This window comes from Humulus lupulus, chromosome 7 (genome assembly GCF_963169125.1).
Source record: "Humulus lupulus chromosome 7, drHumLupu1.1, whole genome shotgun sequence".
Classification (NCBI taxonomy): Eukaryota; Viridiplantae; Streptophyta; class Magnoliopsida; order Rosales; family Cannabaceae; genus Humulus; species Humulus lupulus.
The window spans coordinates 128,509,780-128,531,620 of record NC_084799.1 but is presented as its reverse complement, the minus strand read 5'-3'; the positions used below and the strand labels follow the sequence as shown (position 1 = coordinate 128,531,620).

Below are 21,841 nucleotides of genomic sequence, written 5' to 3'. Positions count from 1 at the left end.
ACCCTCGAACCCTGATTTTATTTTTATTCTTCATTTATTTACTTTTTAAATGTTTTAGATTTTATTTTATCATAGATTGCTCCAATATATTTATCTTCTCAATTTTCAGATTAAAAATAGAGAAAAAAAAATTCAGCACGCTCCTAAAGGTTTTGCTGTTATTTAGGACTATTCTGAAACTAGTTAAGGAAATAAGCTCATTATGAGTTACGTTTGAAGGGTTTGGCTCATATTTAATATTTTATGAAGGATCCTTTGAGTTTGATAATGAGAGTAGCTATTATGATTATAACTATACATCAAATTTAAATGAAAACAACACAACACATAAAGTTAGTGTGTACATGCAAAACTATTTAGTAATGAACATTATTTTCATGCCATTTGGACCTCTTGCCTCTCAATTTCATGAAAATAACACCACGGCTTTATTTGTCTTTTGGGCTCAATTTCGTGTTCACATGCAAATTTGTTTCGGCCTAAAAATTTTCAAATTAACATTTTTTTTCCGGAGGTGGGGTTATAATCATTTTGTCAAATATATTGTGCACCTATGATTCACTTGTTAGATTTTGTTTTCTTTTTAAACTTAATTATGCCATGCCTATACAAGTTTAAAACATAAATAAATTAGCGGCTTGATCTTAATGATTAATGTTAAGAATAAATCACACTGGTTTTAAGACCATTTTGTTGGTAAGTAATCATTTATCTCACTTGTCTAGACAATCTTCGGGCAGATACAAGCATCATAATATATATTTTTCATATATCTCTACTTGTAATAATGTTACTTTCTTAAAAATATTACATTTATATAAATAAAAGTCAAAGTAGTTTTGATTTGGACACAAAACTTAGATAGACATGTAAAATAAATTTCCAATTCAAGAAGGTGAAAATTCATGAAACCAAAAAAAGAAGAAAAGTACATTTTTTAGTTCTTATGACAATGAACTTTACTTGCTAGCTTGGTTCAAACTTTCAACACATACAAAGTTTCAACCAGCAAAACCCAAAATAATGTTAAGTAAGTTTGAGAGAGAGAGAGAGAGAGCATGAGTCAAATCACATTAAAATGTTTAATAATAAGAAGCTCAATAGTAACTTAGTACAAAACTTTCTACTTTTAGTAATATGTATCTCTTGCCAAATTTCACAAAAGACTCGTCTAATTGGAATGTCTTAATCAATGGGTCAAAAGAAAAAAAAAACCATTTGTAGAGTCTACACCTTTCCCATTAAAAGTAAGCTCAACTTTTTCTTAAGGCTAAAACATCAAAACGGTAATATCCTCTAAAAAAACAATAAAAATAAATAATTAAATCCCTTTTCTCTTTTATTTTTTTTTCCTTACTTATATAATTGGACTCCATGAACTATTGTTCTAATAATCCAACCCCATGTACAATTATCCCAAAAAGACAGAAACTATCACCTCATTAGTCTTGATTTGATTATTGGCTAAAAAATTGATGTTCACAAATGGTAAAAGAAACCGTAGAGGAGGATATTGTTACAAATCCAGCAATTAGAACACCATCGTGGGTTTGCCTCCCAACCTGTTATGGTTTTTGCTTCCCTTAATGGTTAGATCTGTCACTCTTTTTTTTATGTGTTTATTTGGTGCAGTGTGTCGAGTGGGAATTATTATCATGTTCTGTAATATAAGGTATATATCATTTGTAATATGTAATAAATTTTAAAAAAAATCAACCAATTAAAAGCGATATACAAATTAAAAAAAACCTGGAAAAAGAAAGCAAGGGTATTTTAGTCTTTTCAGGTATTATATAAGTACCCAACAGTTCGCTTTCCAACACGGCCTGTGCCAAAGACCTTTCTCTCTCGTCTCTCTCCACACACAACACAAATAAAAGACAACACTTTAACGGCGAGACAAGCCGGGAAATCCACCAGGCTAACGCCGGCGTATCACCGGCAAAGTACTGTGACGTCAGTGCACTCTCTTTTGACCGTTATAGAAGAGAGAGGAGAAGAAAGAGAACAAGAGAGAGGATAAGACGGGCGTCGTGTATGGTGAAGCGGCGGCGTTCGGCGAGAGTGAGAGGAGGGGCCAAACGGCGCCGTTTGATGGTGTGATTGATCGTCGGCGGCGACTTCGACGGAGTGGAGTCGATGGGGAGGGTGGTGGTGGGCGTGGCGGTGGGCGTGGCTGCGGCGGCGTGCGCGGTGGCGGCGGTGGTGGTGGGTCGGAGAGTGAAGAGTAAGAGAAAGTGGAGGAGAGTTGTGGGTGTGTTGAGAGAGCTCGAGGAGAGCTGCGATACCACCGTGGGGAGATTGAAGCAGGTGGTCGACGCCATGGCGGTTGAGATGCACGCTGGCTTGGCCTCCGAGGGTGGTTCCAAGCTCAAAATGTTGCTCACCTTCGTAGAAAATCTTCCTAATGGGTAATCGTATTTCGCTTTTTCTTAAATGGGTCTTCGTTTCTTTTCGGTTTAGGCCGACATAATGTGCTCTTCGATTCCAACTTGGCTCATTTTGAAATGGGTATCTGTTCGATTGTCCTTTGTGCCAGCGTCTGTCTGTATTGACTAGGATTTTCAATAAAATGTAATTTGATGTTGTCTAGAATGTATTTCGTTCTTAGGATCGTTTGCTACTTTTTTTTTTTTTTTTTTTTTTATGTTTTTAGTACAGCGCTTCATTTCTTTGTTTCCAGTATTGTTTGCCGTTTACGTTCTTTCTTTCTAGCATTCTTTCATTTATTCATTCTTTCTTTAGTGACAGTTATTTCGACCATTTACGCTTCTTTCTTTCTAGCATTCTTTCATTTATTCATTCTTTCTTTAGTTACAGTTGTTTGGATCATTATGCGCATATTTCACAGTGTGTTTTACTGCTTTGTATTGTTGCTTAGCTTGATATACTCTCCTAAAGTTACAGACGTTCCATTTTACGTTATGAGATTTTTGGCATTAATTCTTTTAATTAAAAAAACAAATTGTAGTTTTGTTATTTTCTTTTCTTATTGTTAGTTCTAAATGATACTTGTTAGATTTTCATAGGATGGTTTAAGGATTACTGACTTTTCAATTATAATCTATTTTCTAGTACACTCTTATGTTTTGGTTTGGCATTATGATGTATAAATGGTTTCACTGTTTTTATTTTGAGAGTATGATTTTTAAGTTTCTATCTTCTATTCCCTTCCATTCTTATTTTAACTTTTGAGTGTGCTAGAAGTCTTTTGCGAGTGCGTATTTGGATTCCTCAAATATAATCCGTTTGCTATTTCTGATTCTCTTTTTTTTTTTTTTCTATTTTTTCATGTAGATGATTATTTATTTTATATGATAATCAGAACTCCACAAGTTTTTGCACTGTTTTAGATTTTTTATTAAAAGTTTTGTGTGTAAATTGTCTATTATGGTTGGAAATCATTGTTTATTAAGTACTATTTCTTACCTTTTCAATGAGTGTGGTGTTCGTTGACTTGAGAGTTAATCAATTCATCTTATTGCAACTCAGCACAAGTCCATAACCATTTGCAGACATTGAAGATTTAGATTAAGCTAATCTATAAGTCTGAAGAACTATATACTTGGTCTTTCTTTTTGGTATTAACACGTGGCATCATTCATTAACATGTTTTACTATTTCCTCGTTTATTGTCAATGAATCATCATTATGTGATTGATTCTTACTTTTTTACACATCTTAATGCTTGCATCAGTTATAGCATATATTTGAGGTTGATTTTTTTTCCTTTTAATTATTTTTGGGTCAGGAGTGAAAAAGGAACTTATTATGCTCTAGATCTTGGGGGTACTAATTTTAGGGTCTTGCGGATTCAGTTAGGAGGTACAAGGTCCTCTATATTGGGTCATGATGTGGATCGGCAACCCATTCCTCTGGAATTAATGACAAGCACTAGTGAGGTGATTCTTTCCTTCCCCACATTTAGCCTTTGTTTGTGATGTTTTCGATCCTATTATGTTTGCTTTGTTGTGTACTAACGTGTTTTTATTGCAATGTAGGATCTCTTCAATTTTATTGCGTTGTCATTAATGGAATTTGTTGAAAGTGAAGGAGATGGTTCTGAGACTTCACCGAATAGAATAAGGGATCTTGGATTTACTTTCTCTTTTCCTGTGAAACAATCTTCTGTTTCTTCTGGCATCTTAATTAAATGGACAAAAGGATTTGTTATTCCAGATATGGTTAGTTTCAGTGTTTTCACTTTGTACTGAGAAAACTGAAATCACTTGTGAAACTTTTGTTAGCTTGTTTTTTGGTAACATATATTTTTTTTCTGATCATGCCTAAAGTAGATGTTGATGGCTTTAGTTATTTATTTAAACTCATCTTAAGTATTAACAACCCTTTTGCACAAAGGGATATTCTATTCAGAAAGTAAAATTCCAGATCACATTGCATCTGCAAGCACTCTCTGGAACCAGTCAGTTGATGCTTTTAGTATTTTTTTAGATTTCAAGGAAATCATATGATTAGTACTTAATTTTTTTTTTCAATTCATCTCAATCAATTTTAATTTTAGTGATTTAAGTGATTGATCTATTAAAAGTTCATCTTCTTCCTTTCTCTCCCCTTTCCTCTCCTGATTTTGTTCATTCTACATGTTGCAGGTTGGAAAGGAGGTTGCGGGAAGTCTAGAGCAGGCATTGATCAGACAAGGTCTAAATATGAGGGTGGCAGCGCTGGTATGATAAAACTTCTGTTCCCTACGAAATGAAATCAGAATCAGTAGTAAATAAAGTCTACTTAGATGTTCAAATGTACTTAACTGTTCACCAAGGGATCTTTACTGGCCACATTCTCCAAAAGTGAATTTCTTTTGAATTTTCAGCTTTTGACTGTTTTGTGAATGGATATGACAAGCATACAATAATCCTTTAAATTAAATTGGACATATTGACGAGGCTTTGCAAATTTTATCATAATTTGTTATGGAAGCAGCTCTTCATAATTATTGCAGGCTGTTATTTTCTGCACGCATCATATTTTTGAAAGTGAGTGATTTAGAAAAGTAGCAAGATATGCAGATGAAAATTACAAAATCCTAAGATCTAGCATCATTTTTTTTTAAAAGACGTTCTTTGATGTTCAACTAATTGCTGTTTAAATATATAAAGGTCAGTAGATTTAATGTTGTAGATCTTGTTCTTCCCAATGAGGATCCCTACCATGACTTGAATATGTGTGCACGCACACACATATCAATTTCCTTTTTTTTTCCCTTTCTATTTATGTTCTTTTCTTCTTCTTTACAATTAGTATGTCAGTTGGTGCTTAACTATGTCTTGAATCTATGTTTTTGTTTTGCATATCGCTAACCTTCAGTTATTTATGTTTTGGTTAATGTTTTTGTTTGTTTAAATAGGTCAATGATACTGTTGGAACTTTAGCTTTAGGACATTATCATGACGCGGACACTGTTGCTGCAGTGATAATGGGAACAGGTACAAATGCCTGTTACTTGGAACGAACAGATGCTATCATAAAATGTCAAGGGCTTTTCACAACTTCAGGAGCCATGGTATTTTTCTTGTGTTCCCCTTCAGCCAATACTCTAAATCTTTAGAAAAATGTTTTTCATTTCAATCCTCACTCTTACTTCCTTTTTTATTAGGTTGTAAACATGGAATGGGGAAATTTTTGGTCGTCTCATTTACCAAGAACAACTTACGATACTGATCTAGATGCTGATAGCCCTAACCCCAATGATCAGGTAAAGCTGTTCTTGCTTTTATTGGTTCTTGATAGTTAATAATAAGTATTCCATAGAAATATCATATTACTGAAAATTCTCTGCAGGGCTTTGAAAAATTGATATCTGGAATGTATTTGGGTGACATTGTGAGGAGAGTGATACTTAGAATGTCACAAGAGACGGATATTTTTGGACCTGTTTCTTCCAGATTATCAGTGCCCTTCATCTTAAGGTGAGTTTCTTTTTTGGTCTCTTATATGGAAGTATGCACGCACACACCCATGCAACTATTCTGCACTATGAGCAGGTACTGTTCATTGCATGGTTGCATTGCTCTGTTTTCCCTTGAAGAATAATGTCTTTTATTAACTACTAACTAGAAATCCCAAAAGTGTGTGTCCAAAACTTACTGTAGTTTTACTTAAAGCCATCAAAATGGTTTATTTATTCTTTATTTCTGTTGTTTCATCCATCTCCTGGAATAAAATAAAATAATGAGTTTAACTTATATGGTGAGTTGTCATTATTATAGATATTATTTTAAAACTGTCTGTATTATAGATATTATTTTAAACTGTCTGTATTACAGAATGTTTGCATGGACAACTAAGTGATGGGATGGAGTTAGGTCTATTCTTAAATCGTTGGGCTGCTGTTTTTTATTTTTTTTTGTAAGTCTGAGTTGTACATTTGATGTTATAACTATAATCAAATAGTTATAAAATATCACTCGTATGACTCTAGTGAAGGGAATATTTCTGTTCCCAAGTAGTGACAATGTCCTTTTGCCTCACCCTTATTGATGGGTGCTTTTAAAGAAACAAGCTGCTGCATGATTGATTTTCAAAAGGCTGAAGTGTTGTTAGGAAGCATCTAAAAGCGTAACATTTAACCTGGAGATGTTTAGTGTGCATGGGAATTTCAAGATTATTGTGAAGGGAAATATTTGAGCATTGTAACAGTTACATTTTTCCACTCTTATTTTCAGGACGCCAATTATGGCTGCAATGCATGAAGATGACTCTCCCGAGTTGAGAGAAGTGGGAAATATTTTAAGAGACGTCTTGGAGGTAGAAGAGTCATAAATCTTTTATCTTTTTTTTTTCTTTCTTTTCTGTACAATATCTTAGTTTATTGGACGTGTGATAGAGACCCAAGTTCAATAAAATAACTGGTTTTCTGATTATTCCTGCTTGGTGAATATGGGTGTTTCAGATTCCCGATGTCCCTTTAAAGGTCCGAAAGCTTGTAGTCAAAGTATGTGATGTGGTTACCCGAAGGGCGGCAAGACTGGCTGCTGCTGGCATTGCAGGCATCTTAAAGAAGATTGGCCGGGACGGGAGTGGTGGCCTAACAGGTGGAAGGCGAAGTGATAACAAGATGAGGAGAACAGTGGTGGCGATCGAAGGGAGTTTATACACAAGCTATACAATGTTTAGAGACTACTTGAATGAAGCCTTGTCTGAAATACTAGGGGAAGAAGTTGCCCAACATGTGGTTCTAAAGGTAACAGAAGATGGGTCGGGCATTGGAGCAGCTCTCCTTGCTGCTTCACATTCTTCATCATCCCAACCTTGTGGATAGAGTACAGTTGCTATAAATATATATATTATTCATATATATACATATAGCCCCTGTAAATGTAGAAAGTATCCTCCATAATCTATATATCTCTTTGTATAAAAAGAAGGTTTGTCCATATTTTTTTTTCATTTTTACCAATTCTATATCTTTGATGCTAGCAGTGGAATTTTTTTTATTATTTTATTTTTACAAAAGGTTTCCTCAAAAGGGCTTTTGAATGTCATTAATGGCTAGTTTGACAATGTGATATGCTTATTTATTTATTTGTGAACAAAAGCAGTTGAAAAAAAAGAAGGCAATTACCAAGTGTGAGTGTGGTAAATATCTTAAGCTTTTACTAGAATCTATCCAGAGATCTTTTTATATATATATATATATATATATATACTAGATACAAAGATGGTGTAATATGTTTGCGTAGTTTTATTTATACAATTTATTAATTATTTTTATTAAATTTATATTAATGTCATAAATTTGAAATAAATATTTTATTTTAATTAAATAATTTAATTATTTTTGTTTAAGTTTATATTTGTTCTAGTTATGAATTTAGGAGTGACAACAACACATTATAAATTATATGTTTATTGTAATATTAAATATTATACTTAGATTTTAAATTTAAGTTTTTTGCTATTTTTTTAAAAAGCAATTTGTTACTAATTGACAATAGATTATATTATATATTTAATATGATATTATTCTAATGATTGAGTTTAAGTTTAATTAATTTTTATTTAAGTTATAAAATTAAGGTAACGACTTCGGGCATGGCCAACTCCCATAGTGTGACGGGCGGTGTGTACAAGGCCCGGGAACGAATTCACCGCCGTATGGCTGACCGGCGATTACTAGCGATTCCGGCTTCATGTAGGCGAGTTGCAGCCTACAATCCGAACTGAGGACGGGTTTTTGGAGTTAGCGCACCCTCGCGGGATCGCGACCCTTTGTCCCGGCCATGTATGATTTTATTATTTTTAAATAATTATTATTGTAAAATATTTTAAAAATATCTTATTTTAATTTGTTTAATTATTTATTATTTTCAAATAATTATCATGATAAAACATCTCAAAATATCATATTTTAATTTGTTTAATTATTTTTTATTTTTAAATAATTATCATTGTAAAATATATCAAAAATATCATATTTTAATTTTATAATTATTTATTTTATTTTATTTAAGTTTAAGTGTACAAACTATCGTTAAATATAAGAATATTCTGTTAAATATAAAAATATTCTGTGAAAGTTAACATTAAAAAAAATAAAAGACCGTTAAAATCAAGAATTTCCATTATCTACATACTTATTATATAAAAGAGATATAAATGGGGTTTTTACGGCGTTAATGCCTTTTTATATTTTTAGTATATAGATAAGTTATAATTTTATTTTTTTATACATAAGTTGTATATTGTTGTTATAGGATAGAATTCTATGCTTTGCAAACCATTATTTGTTGTCCAGTAGGAATGTTGTCCAGTAGGAGCTGAAAGTAATAAAAGCTTTATTAATAAGATAAGTGACAAGAATGAGTTCCTTCCTTTAACAAGATTCTCTCGATATTCTCTCTTGATAACTTAGCACTGTCTGGTGTTTGCGTTTCTCTCCTCTAAGTTGGGTGGTAGTCGCCAGCCTTTGGCCATGCGTGGGCATCCCTTAGCCGAGAGGGCGGGGGTTGGAGGAGGGGGGTATGTTGCCTTGTGGTGAATGGTTTGTTCAAGGGGCTATTGATCTTGTTTTCATCGGAGTCGGTGTGGGGACGAAGAATGTCACCGTAGGGATCTCGTTGCCAGTATCGCTCAGGGGAGGCTAGCTCTGCCGCTGATCTAGTTTGAGTTTAGCAAGGTTGTGGATTTTTTTACAAGGTTGGGGGTAGATTTGTTTTTTAGTATGCGGAGTGGTAATGGCGGCGGGTACTTTGTTCCTCTTGGGTCGAGTTCCTTCAGCAGCTGGGTTGCTCCTCCAGTTTGGGGCCTAAGTCTATTTTTTTTTTGTGGGTTGCTCCCGATGTGGATGGTTGTGGACCATGGTGTGTTTGTACCTGCTGATTTTGATGGTATTGTAGTTTTGTCATGATGGTTGGAGGTCCGGTTGCGATCCTGTCACTTGGTTTTTGTTTGGGGAATCTAGTGGCCCATTTATTTGAGAAATGTTAGATTTTGAGCTACCTTTGCACTCTAGATGAGTCTGCATCTATGTCATTGGATGTGAATTAATACTTATAATACCTATTGAGTAATTGAGAATTTGCTTCTTAATTTATCGAATCATTCCTTCTCTTAAAAAAAATTTCCTTTAGAGAAATAAGATAAGCAGCAAGCCTTACTAATAAAGCATTGCTAATAAATTTGTGCGAAATTTATTATTCAAATTAATAAGTATAATAGTAATAGTATTGTTTAATGGAAAATGATTTAATAGTTTAATTACTACTTATAATAATAAAGTATTTATGAAAAAAACATTTTTTTTTGAAAAATAACAGTTTTTATTAAAATATAGTAATTTAATTTTTTAATATGGATTATTCAACTTTACTACCATTCTTATTTGCTGCACAAAAATATATCTTTAAACACAATTTTAATCAAATTTATGTTATATATTACAAAATGTACGCCCTGGTTTTCCCACGGACTGTTAGCAAGCTGAGATACGGCCTAATCATGAGATACGACCTAATCATGTCTACCACGTGGACATCCCCAAGACCGGAGCTGCCACTCGAAAGATCCTACCTCCTCAGCTCGAGGTAACCTAAGGGTTCGCCAAGATTAGACTGAGTTTGGACTTTGAAGGCCACAAGTCGAGGGAAGCATCCAGCTCGTGGTATGAGCTAGAGTTGGAGGTGGTGACCTTTTATAAAGTCAACCACGCAAGGTAAACGTGCATATATCAGACATCACGTGTCTGATATATCCCTGAATTCTCGGACACACAGCATGAACGTGCGCATCCAGACACCCACGACTGGGTTGGGCCGTGCGGCCCATTATCCCCCTTACCTATTGATTAGACCACACTTCATGTGTCAGGTTTTAGGAATTAATCATGAATGTCACAGAGTTGACATGATAGGTAAGAAGGTCACAGGATGACCTTCTTACCAACTCCCAGGTGCCCTCTCCTATAAATATGGAGACCCTGGGAGTTGCAAAGGGTTGGATTCTATTGTGTAAGAAATACCCTGTAAAAGAATACCAAGCATATAGCAATAATATTGACTGGTGGAGTAGAAGGATTTTAACCTTTGAACCACCTAAAAACGTAATTGTGTCACCAGCCCATTTCTAAAAAGATCATTCATCTATTTCGGTTGAACATAAGCACTAATACCTTCCTCTTATTTTCTTAATTACCTGTTGGCGAAGAACCGCGTCAACAGTTTGGTGCTTTCATTGAGAGCTAGTTAGATTGGTGCTGTCGCAAACATCCAACTATGGTGACCACTCGATCCAGGCACGGTAACGAGATGGAACAACATGATGGGCAGGAGGCTCATCATATCGCCATCCCCGGTGAACAAATTCCTGAGGTCGAGCAGCGGCCGGGCAAGCAGCCGGTGGGCCAGGATTTCGGTGCCCCGGCCACCTAATCCAAACCCAGATTTTTACACTGCAGTAGAGATGGAAAACGCTCAGCTGAGGAGCCAACTAGCGAAAGCTAATCAGCAGATCAAGGATATGTTGGCCCGACTACCCCCTCTTACAACCGACGCTAACGTCGGAAAGAGGCAAGGCGAGACTCTTAAGTCCCGCCGGGGTAATCGGTCCAGGCCTAGCTGCTCGGACAGACCTCCGACAGCCAACTCTATTCCCTCATCGCACCGTCGAGAGGCAAACTTCGAAGAAATGCCTAGAGCCGAACAACAACAGTACAACCGTTCAGTCCGAACTTCAACTCCCAGCTCCCAACCAGCCTCGAGCGCGCCCAGGAGAGCTCGAGAAAATTCTAGAAGGAGATCCAGGGAGGGCTCACAACATCAGCCCGTCCCCACCAGCCGTCCTGCGCCTCGTCCAGATCGCCAGGCGCGGGACCCGCAGGTTGGCAGGGCCGCAAGGCCCCCACCTAACTTGATTCGCCCTGATGGAACCAGGATCGCATCTCCGGTCAGGCATCCTCCCTCACCAATAAGATATCCGTCTCCACCTCGGCCCATCCGAGATATCCCAGCTTATGGAAGCAGTAGGAGAAACCAGCCGTCCGTGGGATCTTCCCGACGTGACAGGGCGCCGAGAGAAAGCACGGATCCTCACCCCCAAAGGCGGACTCCGAGCTTTTCTAACGGGAGCTACTGGACCGGAAGTCACCGGAGCGACCTTTCTGGCGGAGACCTGCGTCAGCGTTTAAGCTCGGCACAAAGTCCTTAAACCACCCAGGGGGGTGACCTGCGAGATCGCCTTAACTCTCATAGAGGGGAACCAGTGGGAGGTGACAGCCATGCTCGCTCAGGGGGAGACCTGTCCGAAGTACGTAAAGGCGGGAATGCCCCAAATAACCTATCTCAAGATAGGAGGGGCAATAACCCACCAAATATGTACAATGGATCCGGAGCTGTTGAGTAGCCCCGGAATAACCAAGGAGATCAGGACAAAACCCTCGAGCGCCTGGCTCAGATGGAGGAGCTGATGAGGAAGCTCCTGTTGGAGAAAGAGAAAGATGAATATGATTCGGGGGACAAGATGGAGCTCTTCGCCCCCAGCATAGCAGCAATGGCTTACCCACCCGGTTTCCGTATGCCGCACCTGTCCAAATTCAATGGGGACGGAGATCCGTCGGATCATCTGGGGATGTTCAACACCCTGATGATGGCCCACAACATTGGCCTCGAGCTGAGGTGTCTGATATTTCCCTCCACACAGACTGGACCAGCCAGGCAGTGGTTCAAGCAAAGCAAAAGACAATCAATCAGCTCCTGGAAGACTTTCTCGGCTGACTTCAAAAGGGCATTCCGAGCCTCCCAGGCTGCCCGCGTCAAGGCCGATTCTCTGGCTAACGTGAGGCAGCAACCCGACGAACCTCTGAAGGCTTACCTGGGCAGGTTTGTGAGCGTCGCTGCTCGGGCCAGAGATGCGGATGACAGCTCCAAGCTCATGGCCTTGAGGACTGGGATCCTCGTCGGAGGGGGACTCTGGAAAGATATACAAATGAAGGGAGTTAGCTCGGTGAACGAGTTCCTAAATAGGGCCCAGGAATGGATCAACTTGGAGGAGGCCGAAGCCTCAGCTGCAGGGACCAGCCAGGTCCCTGAGTAGCCCGCTGGAGTGGGGACGGAGGTCGCGACAGCGACCCAAAATGTCACACAGAACAACCAGCTCGGTGGAGGCAAAAGAAAGGGGAATGGCGAGGGCAGCCAGCACGGCCCAAAGAAGAATAAGTCCGTAGACAAGTTCAAGCTAGTCTACGCGACTTATACAAAGCTCACCCACTCTAGGGAGAACATCTTCTTGGCGAACTCTACTCGCCTCCCCTGGAAGAGGCCGGAGCCATTAAAACACCAGAAGGGGAAGAGAGACACCTCCAAGTTTTGCCGTTTTCACAACGATGTTGGCCACAATACCGATGATTGTAAGCATTTGAAAGATGAGATCGAGACTCTCATCCGAGTCGGCCCCTTGGCCCAGTACGCGCATAACAGGGTTCCAGCAAGTCGACCTGCTCTGGAAGTCCCGGTCAGTCAGCCCGGGTCTCGGGTAGATCAGGATGTCCCTCCTCCCGTGATAGGAGGAGAGATATCCACAATCTCTGGAGGTCCGCATTTATCTGGCGCGAGCAGGGGTGCCCAGAAAAGGTACGTAAACGAACTCAAGGCGCATAATGGAGTAGAGTTCGTCCCGGAACAGCGTCTGCCAAAGCAGCAGCGATTGGAGAGGCAACCGATCATTTTTACAGAAGAAGATGCAGGCCATGTCCAGTTCCCTCATAACGACCCTCTGGTCGTAGCAATTCAGCTCGCTAATCGGAGAGTTAGGAGGGTGTTGATTGACAATGGGAGCTCGGTAAACCTTCTATTCCGGTCCACATTGGAGAAGATGGGTTTGACTGTCGCCGAGCTGAAGGCGACCTCCATGATGTTGTATGGTTTTTCGGGAGAAGGATCAGCGGCTATAGGGACTATCGAGCTGGTGATCACCCTAGGAGAAGGACCTCGGACAGTCTCCAAACTCCTCGAGTTCGTGGTAATCGACTGCTCCGCTGCGTACAACGCAATTTTGGGACGACCCACGCTCATAGCTTTTGAGGCCGTCACTTCAATTCACCACCTCGCGATGAAATTCCCTACTTCCACGGGAATATGCACTGTCCGTGGTGATCAGCTCGCTGCCAGGGAATGCTACAGCATTTCCGTGAAGGGAAAATCGAAACCCGGGCAGCTAGCAATGGCCATCCAAGACGGTGGAGAGGAATCTCAGGAACCCTTAGCTGATCTTGAGATTGAAAAACCTCAGAGCGCCGAAGGGGAGCGTTCCTGCGAAGTCCCAGAAGCAGAGGCGCCTCAGAATAACCCGGGCTGAAGCCTTAGAGGAAGAAGTAGCCCGGCTCAAGAAATGCGGCTTTATCCGTGAAGCCAAGTTTCCGATTTGGGTCGCCATCCCCGTGCTGGTCCCGAAGCCCAATGGGAAGTGGCGGACCTGCATCGACTTCTCTGACCTGAATAAAGCCTGCCCCAAGGATTGTTTTCCATTGCCAAGGATTGATCAACTGGTGGATGCCATGGCGGGGCACGAGCTCATGTCCTTTATGGACGCGTACTCAGGCTACAATCAGATCGCCATGAATCCGGCAGACCAGGAGCACACCAGCTTCATGACCCCGACTAACGTTTATTGTTACAAGGTCATGCCATTCGGGCTGAAGAACGCCGGTGCTACGTACCAAAGGTTAGTAAATATAATGTTCGCAAACCAGATCGGGAAGAACATGGAAGTGTACGTTGATGACATGCTAGTCAAGTCAAAGACTACCGATAACCATGTTTTCGACCTGGAAGAATGCTTCAAGATACTGCGGGAGTATGGCATGAGGCTTAATCCGCAGAAGTGAACTTTTGGAGTCGTATCGGTAAAATTCCTAGGTTTCATCGTGAATACCCGAGGAATCGAGGCAAACCCCGACAAGATCAGATCATTGCTCGAGCTTCCCTCTCCCAGGTCGCGCAAAGATGTCCAAGGCCTGACAGGAAGGGTGGCAGCCCTCAATCGGTTTATTTCAAAATCCACCGATAAGTGCTTGCCATTCTACAATTTGCTCCGAGGAAATAAGAAGTTCGAATGGACAGAAGAGTGCGAAAGCACTTTCCTCGACCTGAAGGCACATCTGGCCGAGCCACCTGTATTATCCAAACCAAAAGCAGGAGAGCCTCTTTTTCTCTACCTAGCTGTCACAAAGGATGCAGCTAGTGCCATATTGGTTCGAGAAGAAGACCGGGTTCAGAGACCTGTCTATTACATCAGCAAGAGACTTCTCGGAGCTGAATCCCGGTACCCGTTGATGGAGAAATTAGCATTCTGCCTTATCACAGCCTCTCGAAAGCTTAGGCCGTACTTCTAGTCCCACTCAATACACGTCATAACCGATCAGCCTTTAAGGCAGGTTTTGAAAAAACCTGAAGCATCAGGACGTCTGTTAAAGTGGGCTATTGAACTCAGTCAGTTCAAGATTTTGTACACCCCACGAACTGCTATAAAAAGTCAGGCCCTGGCCAATTTTGTAGCAGAGTGCACAGGATTCCGGGAGGATCCTGCAGAAGACTCACCCCAGGTCACCTCGGCCCATGCGTCATGGAGGATCTTCATGGATGGTTCATCGAATGAGAACGGCTCCGGGGCTGGAATCATTTTAATATCCCCTGAGGGACATAGATTCCACTCGGCGCTGAGATTCAGATTCAAGGCCTCCAACAACGAGGCCAAATACGAAGCTTTGCTGGCCGGGCTAAGAATAGCCCAGGAGCTGAAGGCGAGCTCCGTCCAGTGCTTCAGTGACTCCCAGCTCGTGGTAAACCAGGTTCTGGGAGAATATCAGGCACGAGGACCTAATATGGTTGCCTACCTAGCAAAGGTAAAAGTAGAACTGTCCGCGTTTGGGCGAGGCTTAATCAAGCAGATACCTCGGGAACAGAACGCTAACGCAGACGCTCTTGCCAAGCTCGCCACCTCCGGGGAGACGGAGGCTCTGGGGTTAGTTCCGGTAGAGTTCTTGGAAAAACCAAGTGTAGAAGAAGCCCGGGCGGAGGTCGAGATGATCGACGCTAGGCCGACCTGGATGACCCCCATCCTTGAGTATCTCACCGAGGGGAGGCTACCTGAAGGGCGTAATGATGCGCGGCGAGTACTGTACCAGGCCCCAAGGTATACCATGGTGGACGGGGTGCTATACTGACATGGGTACTCCCTACCTCTCCTACGATGTGTTCTTCCAGGCGAAGCAAAGGCCATCCTGCAGGAAGTGCATGAGGGTTTTTGCGGAGATCACACTGGGGGGCAAAGCTTGGCCCTAAAGGTCCTGAGGCAAGGATATTACTGGCCCACTCTGTCCAAGGATTCGATCTCGTATGTCAAGAAGTGCGACAAGTGCCATCGATTCACCACCGTTGCCCAAGCTCCCCCGGTCGAGCTGAAGATGATCTCGTTCCCATGGCCGTTTGCAGTTTGGGGGATCGACTTGGTTGGCGCCCTCCCTACTGGAAAAGGCGGGGTCCGTTATGCCGTGGTGGCCATTGACTACTTTATGAAGTGGGCTGAGGCAGAACCTTTGGCCACAATAACTTCCAAAAAAGTCCTCGACTTCGTGGTTAAGAGCATTATCTGCTGATTCGGGCTGCCCAAGAAAATCGTTTCCGACAATGGGACTCAGTTCGACAGCGACCTCTTCACCGAATTTTGCGAAAGGTACGGAATTGTGAAAAGTTTCTCCACCGTGGCCTATCCTCAGGAAAATGGCCAGGTCGAGGCTGTCAACAAGACGTTAAAGGCGAGCCTCAAGAAGAGACTAGACGAAGCGAAGGGGGTCTGGCCAGAACAGCTCCCCCAGGTTCTGTGGGCATACCGGACCTCGCATCGGACTCCTATGGGTCATACTCCTTTCTCCCTGACCTTTGGGAGTGAGGCAGTCCTCCTTGTGGAGATTAAGGTACTTTCGCATAGGGTCCAGACATATGACCAGGACCGCAACCACGAGCTACTTTGCACTTCCCTCGACTTGGTTGATGAAAGACGAGAAGATTCGCAGTTCCAGCTCGCACATTACTAGCCAAAAATCACTCGTTATTTCAACTGTAAGGTCAAAAAATGCGCCTTTAGCGTTGGCGACCTGGTCCTCAGGAGAGTTTTCTTAGCCGGAAAGGATCCCAAAGAGGGAGTATTGGGACCGAACTGGGAAGGGCCATATTAAATCATCGAGGTCATTAAAGAATGAACTTACAAATTAGCTCGGCTTAATGGAGGGGCAGTCCCACGAACTTGGAACACCATCCATTTGAAGAGATATTATCAATGATTCCCTTGTAAGGCCTAAAAGGCCATTTTTTATGTATTACGCAATGAGAATTAACTTTTCATTTATGATTGTACATATTTACAAGTGTAATCTAAAGTAACCACGAAAGACCCTTTCCCAGTTACTTGGGGGGCATATGGGACCTGGATATAACCAGGTCGCCTTAAAGACTTAGAAGTTAATTCAAATCGATTGATCGTTGTTTTTCTTAGAAAACGCGAGATATTGATAAGGGATTAACGCGAACTAAGTCCTATCCTGGATTTAACCAGGTCGCCTTAAAACTTAGAAGTTAATTTAAATCGATTGATCGTTGTTTTTCTTAAAGAGCACGAGATATTGATAAAAATTAACACGAACTAAGTTTTCAAATTAAGTTCCTGAACATAACCAGGTCATAAAACTTGGAAGTTAATTTAAATCGATTGATCGTTGTTTTTCTTAAAGAGCACGAGATATTGATAAAAATTAACACGAACTAAGTTTTCAAATTAAGTTCCTGGACATAACCAGGCCATAAAACTTGGAAGTTAATTTAAATCGATTGATCGTTGTTTTTTTAAAGAGCATGAGATATTGATAAAAATTAACACAAACTAAGTTTTCAAATTAAGTTCCTGGACATAACCAGGTCATAAAACTTGGAAGTTAATTTAAATCGATTGATCGTTGTTTTTCTTAAAGAGCACGAGATATTGATAAAAATTAACATGAACTAAGTTTCAAACTAAGTTCCTGGACATAACCAGGTTATAAAACTTAGAAGTTAATTTAAATTGATTGATCGTTGCTTTTCTTAAAAAGCCCGAGATATTGATAAAAATTAACGCGAACTAAGTTTTTCAAAATAGTAACTAAAGTGCGTAAAGAAAAAAGGAAGTAAATCGATAAAAAATAAAATTGATAGTTAGATGTCTCGAGGTGAAAAATCTCATGCAAAGTTACAACAAAAAAAAATGAGAATAATAAAAGAGTGGATGCAAAATGGAAAGGCCCTAGGCTCCACCAGTCGGCCCCGTGGAGGTCGCCGTCTCGCCCCCCTGCTCGGCCACGAAGGAGGCTTCCCTGGTCTCAGAAGGTGCATCTTTCTGGAGGCGAGCTTTAAACCCCTCCAGCAAGGGCTCCCAGACGTCCGCTCCCAAGAAGGAGAAATCACCGTCAGGGTTGTAGACCCAGCAGTGGTAGAGCATGTCCTCCATGGCGGTGCTGGAGGCTGCCTGCTCGGCTTCCAGGGCGGCCTTGGCCTCCTCGGCCCCAGCCTTCGCAGTGTCTAGCTCTACCCGCGTAGCGGCAAGGGCGGCTTTGGTAGCCTCGACCTCTTGAAGCTTGGGACGGGCTTCTTCCAGCTCGGCTTGCACGGCCGCCAAGGCATCCTTAGCCATCTGCAAGGAAGTCTGGTGGGTGGCCACAACCGCCTGATGCTCGCCCCTCATATCCTCGAGCTGGGCCTTGGTCCTGGCTATGCTCCGGTGAAGGGCCAAGGCGGTCTACAAAAACGAAGAGGCAACTGCCTTAGAAAAAAAAAGAAGGGAGAAAGGAAAAACAGGGCAAGGCATGATAATCAAAAATCATAAAAGGGTAAGGTCAGCTTACCATTAGGGCCATGCCCAATGAAGATTCCAGTACGCCCACCGGGCTCCTTGTTTCGATGGCCCTGAGCTCCCTTTTGTTGAAGCGGTAGAAGTGGCTGACGGCGTAGTTCGCCGTCTCATACACTGTCCCCCGAAAGACATCTGGAATCTTCTCCAGGTCCTGGGGGTCCACCGGGATGCGCACCTCGAGAGGCACAATCGCCGAAGCCCTGGACTCCGCCCCTGTGTCCCGGACGAAGGCCGGAGCTTGCGGAGGGGGTGGGGGCATGCTCCCCCCTGCAGCAGGAGGTGCAGTTTCCTCGGCCTGGGCGGCTGGGGGCTGCTCTTTCTCCTTTGCAGGAGACTTGGTTGGGGTCCTGGAGGCTTTCTTCGCCATCCGGAGCTTCTTCATTTTGGGCCCAGAGGCCCCAGCTGAGGAGTTCCCCCCGGTGAACACAGCCCGCAGATTTTTTCCCCTGGGCTGAGACATCTCCTCTGGCAAAACAAAGATATGGTTAGTACACAAGTTAGCAGTCATGCAAAAACAAAAAGAAAGGGGAAAAAAGAAAAATTCAAGTATATATATATACTAAAGGGAATCCTACCCCCTGAGCTAGAGGAAGAATCTATGGTTACGACCATCGGCCCTGGAGCTTCCACGGGGGAATCTAAGCCAATTACTTCTCGAGCTGGCGCAGATTCTGGATCCGAGGTTGTCTCAGGACTAGACTTGTCTACGTATTGCCTAAGACCTGGAGCCACGGCACCCTCCCAGAGTGATGGCCATGACTGAAGGTTAGTCCCATACTCCTCGAATAGGACCAACCTAAAGGCTAGGGTGTTGTCTACAACTACGGTACCCTTAGGGCGGCTACTTTTGTAATCCAACATGAGCTGGTCGACGCAGTGGAGCAAGGTTTCATCTAAGTCTGGGTCACTTCGATGGCGTTGGATGATCTGTCTGGGATTGAACTTAGCTAGTCAGGGGTCTGCAGTGGCCCTATCTAAGTTCCTAAACATGTAAGGGTTACCTTGGGCGGAGGAACCTGCAGTTGCTCCGGACCGGATCCTCTCCTCGTCTGTTCTTTGGGTGACCTCCAACGCCCGCTTCCTTGTCCTCACGAGGGGCACCTCGTCCTCCTCATCCTCATCCCCCGCGACCTCCTCCACGATGAAAGGCCTCATATCGCGGGCTGGGGGAAGCACCCGGGGCCTCCTCAGGTTCAGAGTCTGGCCTGGGGAGATCAGCTTACAGGCCAACATCATCTTGTTTGTCACGAGCTGACGATAGTCCTTTTCACTGGGGGGCAAGCCCTCTAGTGTCTCGTACTGGCTCCCGAGGATCACAGACTTCTCTGTCCTCGCGAAGATAGCTGCAGAATTATTCTAAGTCAGAAATGGATATAGGGGGAGCTAACCGATACTTAACTTACGAGCTAAGGTTGAAAGGCACTTACGAGGACGGTTGAAGTAGTGCAGCTCGTAATTTCGAAACCCCGTCGACATAAAGAATTAATCTTTGAAGTCGTTGGGGTGGCTGGGCAGCTCGATGACCGCAGCCGTGTTGGGGAACCGGGTTAACTAATAGAACCCGTCTCCTCGCCCCCACTGCTCTGGGCTGGCCTTGAGGCAGAAGAAATACAGAATGTCTGCAGGTGTGGGGACCTCCCACTCCTATTTCAAGAACAAGTATCTTAACCCCGCCAACAAACGGTAAGAGTTGGGGGGGAGCTGGAATGGGGCCAACCTCACGTAGTTGAGGAAATCGGCGAAGTACTGGTCCTACGGGAGGAAGGCCCCTGCCTTGAAATGTTCGTCGCTCCAGGCCGAGAACACCTCATCAAGCGGCGCGCAGCTCCGCTCGCCTTCTAAGGGAGGTTGGGCAATCACGGTTCCTCTCCCCAGCTCGATGTATGGGAGAGGAATATTTTGTTTACCCTCGCCTGGTCAGTGATCTTCGAGATGATCCTCTCCGCCTCAAAGAATGCGTCGGGGGCCACCTCGAGCTCCCGTTCCACTGCTGGCCCGAAGTTGGGAATCGGGGATTTAGCCATCACCTCCTTTCCCTTGTTTTGTTGGGAGGACGAGCTGCCTACGGACTTCTTGGGAGCGTTCTTCTTGGGTCCCATCTGGTCGCCTAGCAAACAAAAAGAATAAATTTTAGGAAAAGGTGACCTAAAATGGAGAAGAATCTGAATGTGTTTCCTTGACACGAGCTGAGGTAAGCCCAGCCCGTGGAGAGTGAGACCACGCGGTTCTATGAACACGCGCCTGTGCTCCCAACAGATCCCCGATTACTCGGAATTCGTGTGTCAGGAGGGTCAGGATAAAATTTTCCTTGGAAGGAAAGTTTCAGTAGGCAAGAAAGGAAAAACCGCTTGTGAAGCGTGTCCCCTAAGCTACCCGATTTTGCACCCAAAATACTGGGTACTTTAAACTAGCATACCTAAAATCCTACCCAGAAAATTTCCCCAGAAAACGCACCCTGTAAACAATGCTCCTAAATGGTTTTCTACTACAAACGATACCCTAACCTAAAAGACTTTTACCCTTCATGCCCACAAAAAACCAACAAAACCTTGCATGTGGCTACAGTAAATATTTACCTAAGCTACAGTGAAAAATAATTTCAAAACATGCACAGTCAGGAGACTTACAGAATGTTCTGGTTGAGAAGAGGATGAAGGGATTTCCTGGGTTGGGGCTTCGTCGAAGTAGTTGATTCCAAAGCTTCGAAGGGGCCCTTACGCCTGAACTTTTTGAGTGCTGGGAATGGCAGCCGGAAAGTAGAGGGTTTTTTCTTTTGAAAATGAAGAGAGAAGAAGAAGAAAATTTCTGAAAAATTTCAAATGAACGGGTGGCCCATGCGTAAGGTGGCCACCCCTTTTATATACGTGAAGGGCCACGTGAGGAGGGCCGTTGGATTGCCCTGATGTGGGATCCAAGGCTCTCCACTCGAAAGACGAAACAATGGCTGAGTATAGGCTAGGCCATTAAATGCGGTTCTCGGAAGACGTACCGTCACCAACCACGATGTTCCACGTATTCGGCGCCTGTGTAAAATGTGGAATATGAAGAGTTCATGGGGAAGCCTAAAAGCCCTTACTGTGGCCCTATGCGACGTTGTGTACCACGAGCAGGGGCTTGGGGGGCAAATGTACGCCCTGGTTTTCCCAAGGGCTGTTAGCAAGCTGAGATACGGCCTAATCATGTCTACCACGTGGACATCCCCAAGACCGGAGCTGCCACTCGAAAGATCCTACCTCCTCAGCTCGAGGTAACCTAAGGGTTCGCCAAGATTAGACTGAGTTTGAACTTTGAAGGCCACAGGTCGAGGAAAGCATCCAGCTCGTGGTATGAGCTAGAGTTGGAGGCGGTGACCTTTTATAAAGTCAACCACGCAAGGTAAACGTACATATATCAGACATCACGTGTCTGATATATCCCTGACTTCTCGGACACACAGCATGAACGTGCGCAT

At 42.8% G+C, this 21,841-nt stretch overlaps 1 protein-coding gene across 1 annotated transcript; it reads left to right on the top strand.

Moving 5' to 3' along the window:
* The first annotated feature begins 1,813 nt into the window (after nucleotides 1–1,813).
* Nucleotides 1,814–7,585, top strand: LOC133788619 (hexokinase-3-like). Its single transcript, XM_062226178.1, has 9 exons — nucleotides 1,814–2,411; nucleotides 3,752–3,902; nucleotides 4,002–4,184; nucleotides 4,611–4,685; nucleotides 5,366–5,521; nucleotides 5,615–5,713; nucleotides 5,800–5,927; nucleotides 6,684–6,765; nucleotides 6,911–7,585. The coding sequence occupies exons 1-9, from the start codon at nucleotides 2,140–2,142 to the stop codon at nucleotides 7,277–7,279; spliced, it is 1,515 nt and encodes a 504-aa protein (XP_062082162.1). The 5' UTR covers nucleotides 1,814–2,139; the 3' UTR covers nucleotides 7,280–7,585.
* Nucleotides 7,586–21,841: the final 14,256 nt, after the last annotated feature.

Excerpts from the sequence above, each read along its gene's own strand:
- LOC133788619 (XM_062226178.1), top strand. The coding sequence starts at position 2,140 with ATGGGGAGGGTGGTGGTGGGCGTGGCGGTGGGCGTGGCTGCGGCGGCG. Across the intron at positions 3,903-4,001 it reads TAATGACAAGCACTAGTGAG|GATCTCTTCAATTTTATTGC; the intron begins GTGATTCTTTCC and ends ATTGCAATGTAG. Across the intron at positions 5,522-5,614 it reads TCACAACTTCAGGAGCCATG|GTTGTAAACATGGAATGGGG; the intron begins GTATTTTTCTTG and ends CTTTTTTATTAG.